Below are 11,193 nucleotides of genomic sequence, written 5' to 3' on the forward strand. Positions count from 1 at the left end.
CGCATCGTAATGTGATAATGACACACTAGTCTGAACTCATCGCAACTTTATCAACGACATTTTTTTGTTCCATCTTGAAAAAAAACACAATTTGAATAAGTAAAAAAATACCAATACATATTTGTAACTCGCTTATTCAGGATAAAAATTAAATACAAAATGCAAAATCAATACGTAAATGGGTAAATCATTTAATTGATAAGCCGCGGATATTATCTGAGAAATCGGTAAATGCTATCGTTCACAAAAATCGCGCAAGTGCAATGTGTCCTGCAAAACAAATCAACGGCAATCCGAGAAAACCACGCGTTATCCATCAATGAGCATGACAATGAGAGTTACGCGGATCAATCATCACCACCAATTAATCCAAAAGAAGGTCGCGTCAAAGATATCGCGTCGCCTTATACAGTTCACATAGTGCAATTTTTTGTGCCAACTCGTCAGCTTCAATAAAAAAAAAAAAAAAATAAAAAAAAACGCGCAGCGTTGTCAGTCTACATTTTAATAACACACATGTGCCTTTGTACAATTTTACGCCAGACAATTGTGGCACGTCGTTATGTACCGTCTACTGGCTACTTTTTTTTTTTTTTTTTTTTTTTTCAACAGAAAAGAGTCAAGTGATCCGATGGCAAAAGCACTTAGTCATGTTGTATCATACTTCGCTAAAGCTAATATAGTCGGCTGATGCCTTTTTGATAATATTTATATTAATTCTGTAGTTTTAATACCATTTGTTATTTTGTTTATTTAAATTTTCATAAGCTTAAAAAATATTTATAATTTGTAAACTTAAATGAGAATTTGAGAAATGACCCATTTAATTTACACGTCTGTATTGTTTTGTTGTTGGTCGTTTGGTTTTAAACAGCTGGTAAAACAGTAAATGAATCATAAATATGACGCTTTTTCGTGTTTTTGTAACACATGGTAAAAAAAAATTAAAATTTGTTTACAGTAACAATGTATCGCCTATGCGTGGAGGTGCTTTATGCGTCATTAATATTTTTGCCGATTTTTTGACGTTGATTGCATTAATAGTCACGAAAAAAAATATACCTTAACATTCAGCGTGAAAAGAAACTTTTGTGTTTATTGATTTCTTCCTTAATTACATACACGCATAAACATTTATACAATGCACATTAATTTCGTTCTTTCATCTCTTGAACATTGCTGTTTTTAATCTTATGAATATTTTTACGATACCATTGAATGACGATTATTCACGAACAACTTTTTTTTCAATCCCTGCTTGGTACAAAGCTAATTAGGACTACCAAAAATTAAAAAAAATGGTGAAAATTTATTTATTGATTGCTGCACGCTACATTTCTGCATTTTGTTGAATTTATCTTTGTACGTTTATTTTAATAAATATTTGTTTCAAGAGTGCTAAAAACTTTTGATGAAATGTACATTACGTCAAGTGTAAATTTGAATTTGCCACCAAAAATTCAAGCTTGAACTGCGCGTGCGCCCAAAAAAGCGCGATTCGCGCTTACGCGAACTGCACTGCCGATAAATGTGTGTACTTCCTTATCAACATTTTTCATCATCTCGGAGAGAGGCAGAAAAAGGCAGGAGCTTTGCCGCGTAGTTGTGTCAAAAGCCGCTTTTATTATTATAATTACAAACGTGAAATAGTATTGTAGTAATATCAAATAGTCAAGTGTGTAACATCTTGCGTATTCGAGTTTAATGTCTTAACTCCATCTTAAGATTATAGAGAGTAACGCGTAAAACCATGACGCTTACCTGTGCGGGAAAATTTTGCACGTCCACCGATAATACGAAAATTGATGGCAGAAGGATAAGATTTTTCGAACTTCCGTCTGAAAAAATGTAAGTTTTATCTATACGTCTAATTATTTAGAGTATCAAAATCTTTTTATTTATTTTCATATTAATATACATCGAATTTGTAATTGACGCTCTAACCTAAAAGGCTCATCTTAAACACTCCAACTCTGTCAACAACAATTAATACAATAATTTAGAAACAGGCATTGATTTTTTACTAATTCTTGTTGTCTTTTGAATCACCTACTAATTTTATTTATAAATAACGAAAAAATGTTTTGCCTACGTGATGTTAAAAGTCCAATTTTTCTATATCTAGCTTAAGAGATGCCTGGGCGAAATTACTCAAAACAAGTTATGGAAAAAACGGTGGTAGTACAGATGCTAAGAAAGTACTATGTGAACTACATTTTGATAAAAGTTGTTTCGATGATGAAAATCAGATGAAGCCTAATTCTGTTCCTAGATACAGCAGTAAGTATTAAAAATAGTGAAAATAACTATTGTACAACTGTTAAAAATTTAAAATACGCTTTAAATTTTAGCTGTTAAAAAACCACCTGTGAATACCAAATTTTCATCTGCCTACGATGAACCTCCAACAAAGAAAACAAAAAGTGACAGTGCTTTAACTAATGTAAAATCATATCAAAGTATTATGAGTTGAGTTTAATCTTATTAAGTTGCAATCACTGAATTAACGTTAAAAATTTTTTCTTTCAGACTCTAACAAAGAAAAATGAAAGTAGTGCTGATAAAGAAACGTCCACAAAAAAAATTAAGCCTTATCGCTTAACTGTACAAATTGACAAAATCATTCTCAAACCAGGTCCTAAATCCAAAAAATATAATGATAAAATTAAAATTAGTTTCGTTTCTCCTTGCATTACAAGCGAAATTGTTGAGTCTTTGGGACAGCTGGTTGACTTAAAGGACAGGCAAGATTTACCCGCCTATAATCAGTGTTTGGTCTGCAAACAAGTATTTATGGCTCCCACAGCCTTATACGATCATCTGAAAGAACATTTTTCATGTAATGTTTGCAAGATGGAATTCACATCTAGAAAATCACATGGTAAACACTACAAAATACATCAAAGTGATTCACTGGAATTACCATTTAAGTGTCATGTTTGCAATTTACTGTTTGTGAATCACGAAGTACTTAGTCAGCACTCGCATATATTAAATCCAGTGAAAATAGAAAACAAGACTTACAATTGTAAAGATTGTAATATAACATTCAAAAATGACATTACCTACAGGTACTTATTATTTTTCATTCAATGAAATTTATAACCGTTCACTTTTTCCATAAAGTATTTTTTTTTTTCAGGAAACATATTTTAATTCATAAACAAGAGTCCAATGCTTCCATAAATAAAAATGAGAAACCCAAAGTTAAAACGACAACACCAGCAGTTTCTGCTGATGAGTATATATGTAAAATCTGTAATGCAAAATTCTTTAGCTCAGCTGAAATCGAAAGCCATGTCAAAATACACTCATCAAAAAAAAAAGAACATCCAACTACAGCCTAAGAATGTGAAGTTATTTTAATTTCATGTAGAAGGGAAATACTTGATGATTTTATTTAATTATACAGTAATTTTTCAACTGATTGACTGAAACGAATTCGTAATCATCAATTAGATCTTTTTGCGCGTGCAATCATAAACTCGCGTTCTGTACGCAAATTGCTACATAAATTCGGCCAACATAATATTGAATGTGCTACTATTTTATACTCTGTATGTTCTAACTAATGATTTCGTCATCCAGTTAAATTGATTAGTTGTAAGAATGTGCTGCTTAAAAATGAAACCAATTTTTATTTCATTAAAATTTGTTATATGTAAGTAAAAATTTTGTTGTTTAACGAAAAAGTTCAAATATATCTTTCGATCATTCATATTATCAATAATTCAATGGTAACCACTGAATTAGTTAAGCATCAGAAGAATATTTTTTGTAAGGCATTGGTATCGTTGCATAGGTTTATCACAATTCATCTCTTATAAATAAAATTATACCAACAAAACAGTGCAGTAATCGATGATAAATATATTTTTCCTCTCAATTCAACGTTCCCCCTCAACGTTTTAAAGAAGAAAAATTTCATTTTTCAGTCTTGAGCGTTATCGATTATTTATTTATTATTACAAGGACTGTTCACTGTGTAAACACCAAAGTGCCAGTAAGAATGATTGTTTTCCTTTAAGGAAGTAAGAAAAGTCATATTTTTTAATACCACAATAATATTTTCAAATTCAACATTAAATGTTTTGATGCCAACATTGTCTACAATGTGCCATACTGCCTGCTCATATGAATCAATTGGAAAAATTCGATAAAACATCGTAATTCCATTTTTTATTATCGCTCGATTTTAATTTTTCGAGACTTTGTTCACACCATTTTAAGAACTTAATTAATGAAAATTCCAAGTGTGTCACTGTTTACACGAACACAATCGTTTTTTGCATTCTCCATTTGCGTTTGTCATTAAAGAGTGACATTTGAATTACTTACGCTTAAAATAATTCACAAAGCGAAACAGGCCTTGCAGAGTAAAACAGTTAAATTAACCAACGCGTACGTCAAATTCTTAAAATCTCCACGAGTCACCCACTTGTTTCAAACGCCATTTCCAAAGTATGTATACCATCGAACAATGTGTACAAAAAAAGTTGAAACATGATTTTTATTGCCCGTATACCCTAAAAAACCATGAAGGATAAGAAGAAAAGCCATTCCCGGCCCCCAAATCCCTCCGCGGATTCGATTAAAAATCCACAATCGCGCGCCGCAAAAAGATCAAACGGGAGCGCGTCGTCCCTTATTCTTCCGTCCTCCGTGGGGATGACAATGGACCCCCTCGCGCGCGACGGAGCGGCAGCGCATGTACACACATATGCCACGCCTCGTCACGGCAATATCAAGCCCTCGATTCGCTGAAACCGCACCACCCTCCTCTCTTTTGCCATAGGAGGTACGAAAGTACAATTGTTTTCTTTCCCATCTCCCGTGGTTCACTTTACACCTATGTATATAGTATACGGAATGTCGGACGAGTGTGTTTTCATAATTTGGCCGATTTTCACGCTTGTCAATGTCCATGTAAGCGCGTTTGTTCGGGGAAATCGGGCCTCTCGTTTGATGATATGTTTACGGCGCGGTTGGCGAGCACTTTGTTGCTGCGTCAGGTGTGCGTGTGCCGGTACAACAACTATACATTATCCTCCACACGTGTGTGTATTTGTTTTGTAATGAAAGCACACAATACACGATGGGATTATTTTCCTTCTGCCCCGTCGGCTTCGATGTTAAACTTTGCGAATTGTCAGGACGTTGCTTTCGTCCCAAAATGGTCATACGCCGTACATGTCACTGTAATGACGTTTAAAGCGTGTATGGTTGAGATTCCTGTTTTATTTTTTTACAAAATGCCTGAAACAATGTAGTGTTGATGAACGTTTTAGGAAAAAAACCAAATCGATGCTTCGTAAACTATTGAATCAAACAACTAATTCTTTCGCTGGACAAAATTTTTTTTGATATTGAGATTTTTCCCGTTCAAAAGTGCTCAGTTCGTTAGAACTGATTAAACAGTTGGTATCATCAAGACAACCACAATGCGTTTTACGTATGTATAAAAAAGGGCCATTTTACCTACGCACCCCTAGATACTTCAACATACTTGAATTAACAGTATATACATAGGTTTTTCAGAGCACTTGGTTTTAGACAAACATTTTACTCGCATCCGGTTTCCAGAAAATGAAACGCCCATACCGATCGATCCGACTCCCACCCTCATTATGCATAGCTCTCCGTAGCGTACGTATTGTACACTGCACTTGTCATCCTTCCAAGATTCCCTACATGAAAAGAGAATCCCAATAGTCCCAAGCGCCCGCAAATTCCAGGTAGAATCATAATTAATCCACAAATTTTACCCGCGTGGAGAAAATCGGTAGGTATACGTACTCTCGATTGTTATACCGGATTGTCGAAAAAGATGCCGACGTGCCCTTACATTGTACATGCAAAGGAAGAAACGAGAAAACACAGAGAGCTTATTTACAGTGTATTTATGTAAAGTGTATGCGTATAGGGGGAGAAGGAAAGTGCTGACATCCCGGCGTCACGATTAGCGCTCGTCGTGTCCTATAGAGACCCCCTCGAGTCTCGGAAAAACGTCACGAAAATTTCGTTCTTGTTATACCTGTGTACAAATATACGTGTATAGATGCATTGACGTCTCTTTCTGGCGCGCGCGCGCGAGAGAGAGATGATCATCACTCGAGCTCCCGCCGACGCCCTTTTTTTCCCTTGTGTGCCTTTCATGGAGGAGAGCACACCTCTTTTTTCGGCAACACTTGAAACGAAGGCGGTACACTTGCGCGTGGCTTTATGAGCTCTGAAATTCTCGTGTTTATGGTTAATCTTGAAAAATTGTAGTTGCTCTTTGTTGTGATTTTTTTTTTTTTTTTCATCGGGATTTTTAACCGTTGGAATCTTCGAGGAAACATCAAATCGTACTTTTTGATCGGTTGGGATACGCGGTGAATCTCAGCACTTCTTTTTCCATGTCAATCGTTTAAGGTATTAGTTATTCATGTACAAAATTTATTGCTTCGTTCACTAGAATGTAATTAAATATAGCTGGAATTTTTGCTATCCACTGAAAAGTTAGTTGTGTAATTTATGTAGCTTTCAAGTATCACAATGTCGAGTACTCGATTTTCTCCTGATGATTTCCTCTTATATTGGATAAAACATTTTTGTACTGCGAAAATTGTAGAGAGGGAGAAACAAACAAATCACATTTTTGTATCAAAAAATATCAAGGTTTACCATTAAAATCATTAAACGAATCAAAGTAGTGGTATTATAACAATTTTAGCGTAGGTTTTTTGATTCTTCACCTACAATATTTTAATTAAATTATTAATCTTTGCCGTGCAATCTTTTTACTCCAACATAAAATGGTTTAAAAAACTTTTCATTTAGTTTGTGAACCGGTAACAAAAAAAAATCGGTTTTTAATGAACAAATTCCGCTAAACAGCAGAAAATCCTCGTATAACCCTCCAACTCTTGCTTCCAAAAAATTCAATTTGAAAAAAAAAAAAAAAGAAAGAAAAAAATTCTGAAGCACCCAACCCACCCCCAGCAGCCAAAAAAGAAAATTAATCGCCAACATTGAAGCCCACAGTCAGCCAAAGAAGCTGTTACCACGAAGCCGTGATGTATATATTTGTGCTCAGCGTAATACTCCTCCCTCCTTAGGAATAAAAGAAAGAAGGAGAGAGAAGAAAAAAAAGTCACACTTACGGAAGCCTAAAAGGTAGGCAAAGACCATAAACGAGTCGTCCATTATTCCCATCGGCTATTTAGACGGGCCAAACTAGCTGTATGTATATAATATATAAACACGCTAAATACACAAGTCCCACCGTAAACCAAAGTCACTCGACTTTCAAGTGTGTACCTACATATCCACTTCTGGCTGAGTAAAAGAGAAACGAGAGCACGCGATCATCCCCCCATGCAGACGGTGCACATCTCTCGGCTGCTTGAATTAGTCCACACCCCCTTGTGTCGGGGCACAATGAGGATCCACGTATATACGCTCTTCACTTTTTGGCCCTTGATATGGGTACACGTCTGCCGTGCGATGGCCTATCGTGACAATGAACGGAAGAGAGGGAGATGGACGAGGGGGAGGCGGGACGGTGTCGCCTCGTCTTTTGCGCGACGGCGAACTGCGGATATACGACAATGGGGCGGCTCGCTTCAAAAGTCGCCGGGCTTATTCATGTGTGTGTGTGTATATTGTGTACGGCGAAAAAGAGAGCGAGAGCGCGCCCGTGTTTGTTTGGCTCGAGTCAAATTTACCTCGGCAGGGGGCCTGGAGCAGGAGGGAGGGACTCGAGTGGCGACTCGGAGTCTAGGACGATCGGGTGGACGTGGGATTACTATTTGTCGCTCATTCGAGACGAGGTCTTGACGCGGATGGCTTGACGATTTTTTTTTTTTTTTTTTTTTTTTCCCTGCTTTTCGTGCGTCTTCCACTCGTAACGATTGCACAGCCACGGAGATGCCGAGATCGGTAACGGAATAGTGACGACCGATCTACCGATAGAATCGGCAAATTCCATCATTCGCTTCGTATATGTATATTCATGCATAAGACATCAAACCAGCTATACAGGCCTCACAAAAGCTAGACGGGGCTAAAAGCCCCACGGGCTGTAACATACATTCATCGCGATGGGAGTTTTTAATGGGAGCAGGCGTGAAATACCGATTTGCCGGATCCTTCGGCTACCAATCTTTTTTACATTGTGCTCGCGTTTGTACATATACATATAATATGTGGGTAACAGCATCAAGGGTGGCCCCTCTTGTAATGTCCATGTATATAATACGTATATGAATGCATAGGTGTGCCCCGCGTGGCTAATCGACGTTTTCATTAGTGGCGGGAAACCTCTGACGTCGTCGGTGGTGGTCCCCCCCCTCCGTTGCGTGCAACATTCGAGTGCTTCCGAGCTTCAACTGCTTTATTTTCATTTTTTTCTTCTTTTTCTCCTCCTTTTTAGTCCTCTCATCTCTTTTCTCTTATTAAAAGCTAGGAGGGATGCGCTACGTACACGCCGATACGGTGCCAACGCGCCGCGTCCAAATACACACTCGGCGCATTAGCCCGCGCACTTGTGACACAAAGGCCGGCCCTCTTCATTTCTTCCTCGTTTCTTATTTTTCGTCTCCTACTTCTCTTTTTTTGTTTGAGTTGGTGGGGCGATCGGTTCAACGCGAGGGGATGTGTGCGAGGTGTAAATGCACCCGTGGACCGAGGCTGTTACGCGATAATCGATTCCGTTCGTCTCGGGGGCTGAAAGGTACACCCGCACGCTGGACCCCTCAAAGAGTTGCACGCTTCTGTATTTGAAAAAAGAAGATATGTGGGCAAGGTTTGGCACTTTTTTTTGTTTTTTGTTTTTTGTTCAATCAACGATTTGAGCGAGATTAACCATTGACGTTTGATAGGAGAAACCACGTACCCTTCGCTCGAAATTTTCTTGGTACTTTTACCCTCGAGCCGATACAACAGAGGGTGCGGAACACAGGGAAAAGTTTCCCGAAAGTCGTTCCCCGCGAATCCGGCGAGTCACGTCCCCCGAGGAAACGGGCCAACCCTTTGAGAGATGCTGTCCGGCGTTTGGCCGTGTTTTTCCGCGAAAAGATAGACGCACCGGTCGAACAATCAACGGGAGGTGTACCAGCCCCTTTGTTCCTCCATACTCGCACGGTCCCTGTTGTTTCGCAGGTGTGCGTGTTTGCCACGAGCGGCTGTTGCGTTTGATTCTTTCCACGTACACATACGGCCATGAGGTTGGAAAAACTCCATTTTAGGCTTTGATACCTAAAATACATTTCCGCAGCCGAGTCGTTTCGATCATGGATTTCTTACAATCACCAAAGACAAAACAAAACAAGATGATCCATGAAATAACGTACACGAAAGAGAAAAACTGCTGGCTCCTCTAAAACTCGATTACGCGTCATTAGCCGCGTATCCTTCGCACAAAGGGAATAAAAAAAACCTCCAAACCGACATCGCGTGGTTTCTAGAAAAAAAAGGGCCCCCGTACCTCTATACGAAAACATAAGCGCTCCACTTGCGTGGAAAAGAGCCCCTCGAAAAAAAAAAAAAAAAAAAAAAAAAAAAAAAATTATTAAACATCACCCTCTTGAAAAAAAAAGCCATATCCTCCCTTTGAATGGAAAAAAAAAAAAAATGCCTCGTACAGCCCGGAAAAAAAGGATCCCCCCTCCCGCTCCCTCGGAGATGTAGTTAAGCACATCGTACAACAGCCAAAATCCGGGAAAAGCTAGTGTACCCGCTTGACTCCGCATCACATAATATGACAATGCAGCCAACTCCGCGGTTTTACTTTCACCTTCACACGCACACGCACACACACATAGTCATTCACCAGCGCGTTTTCTTCATTGCGGCCCATTAATCACGCGCGCGCACACGTATATACACATATACATTATTATTATTATAAAGCCGATTTCCACGCGAGTGCACCTCTTGATAGGTGTGCCGCCCTTATACGCGCGTGTGTGTAAAGGGAGGTACACACGCCAGATGGTGTCGCAAAGTGGGCCGGGAGAGTCGACGAGTCCTCTCGTATCCACCTTCCCTTGTATGGAATAGCTGACGTCGGGTTGTCCTCTTGCGCGGCTACCGAAGATGCGATCCAGCTTTTGGGTGATTCTTTGGGAATCGCCGCGGCTTTCTTTACCGCTCACGGTTGTACGTCAAACACACGCTTGAGGGGCTCGGCCGCGGACAAATTGTCGATTTAATAGATAAGCACTGTGAATGTTGTATATCTTACGCCTAATGCATTTACACCTCCTTTTCATTTTTTTTCATCCCCCGCACATGCATCGTAAGACAAACACTTGGGAGGAAGATTTTTATGCCATTCGATTTAGTACTTTTTATACTGAAAAAAAAAAAAAAAAAAAAAAAATGTTTAACTATACTGCGCTGGATTGCAGATAATCTGGTATTATTCCCATTGTTTGGGTCGTAAATGAACATATAATACATACCTTAATATATGAACATATAACAACTGGTGGCAAATAAGAATAACATTCATTGTACGATATTGTACAAGCGACAATAAATATTGTAGAGATGTTGATGGAGATGGAGTAACGCTGAATAATCGTTTTGTTACAGTGATTATTATAACTTTTTTTTTTTACTCGGTGCATAATACGCTTGGAAGAAAAGCGATTGGGCTTACAATCATCCAAAACAAATCAGTTGAGAAAAAAAACTAAATGTCCCAGCACACGAGCGATTAAAGATGGTCCCCGAAAAGGTAACCACCCTCCACCCAAAAGTAAAAAACTACCTATGTACATGTATACACGATGTGCACCTCCTCCCTCACATTTCCTCTTCTTCAGCCCCTTTCCCTAAAAAAGGGAAAAAAAAAAAAAAACACTCACGAGTATACCTTCATCCGTGCCAGCCAATCTTAGGAAAAAGCGTGCCTCGCACACGTGCTCCTCCGTGACAATAATTTATCCCGGCGACCGTCTATCGCGACGCGCACTTCCCATTGTTCCACCCCCCGCAACCTGAGTACAATATCACTCGGTCCAACAAGAAGAAACTAAGAAGAAACGCTCTCTCTCCCTCGTGCTTCCCATTGTCGCCTCTCACTCACGATTTTTCCTCTCCAAAAAGGTTCAACCGCTCTCTGCCTGCCCGTCTTTCATTTACACGTATCATCGCTCCAACCCCTATACACGTACATACATATAGGTACGTATGGATACTCAT

General features: G+C 38.8%; 1 protein-coding gene across 1 annotated transcript; it reads left to right on the forward strand.

The window, feature by feature from the left end:
* The first annotated feature begins 1,568 nt into the window (after positions 1-1,568).
* LOC106639169 (uncharacterized) lies at positions 1,569-3,778 on the forward strand. Its single transcript, XM_014352636.2, has 5 exons — positions 1,569-1,848; positions 2,126-2,280; positions 2,352-2,443; positions 2,530-3,071; positions 3,143-3,778. The coding sequence occupies exons 1-5, from the start codon at positions 1,751-1,753 to the stop codon at positions 3,345-3,347; spliced, it is 1,092 nt and encodes a 363-aa protein (XP_014208122.2). The 5' UTR covers positions 1,569-1,750; the 3' UTR covers positions 3,348-3,778.
* The last annotated feature ends 7,415 nt before the right edge of the window (positions 3,779-11,193 follow it).

Source organism: Copidosoma floridanum, unplaced genomic scaffold (assembly GCF_036245765.1).
Source record: "Copidosoma floridanum isolate Cflo_tuat_1 unplaced genomic scaffold, Cflo_Japanese_pri ptg000021l, whole genome shotgun sequence".
Lineage (NCBI taxonomy): Eukaryota > Metazoa > Arthropoda > Insecta > Hymenoptera > Encyrtidae > Copidosoma > Copidosoma floridanum.

Coding starts and splice junctions, on each gene's coding strand:
- LOC106639169 (XM_014352636.2), top strand. CDS start 1,751: ATGACGCTTACCTGTGCGGGAAAATTTTGCACGTCCACCGATAATACG. Junction 2,444..2,529: donor GTGACAGTGCTTTAACTAAT/GTAAAATCATAT, acceptor TTTTTCTTTCAG/ACTCTAACAAAGAAAAATGA. Junction 3,072..3,142: donor AAAAATGACATTACCTACAG/GTACTTATTATT, acceptor TTTTTTTTTCAG/GAAACATATTTTAATTCATA.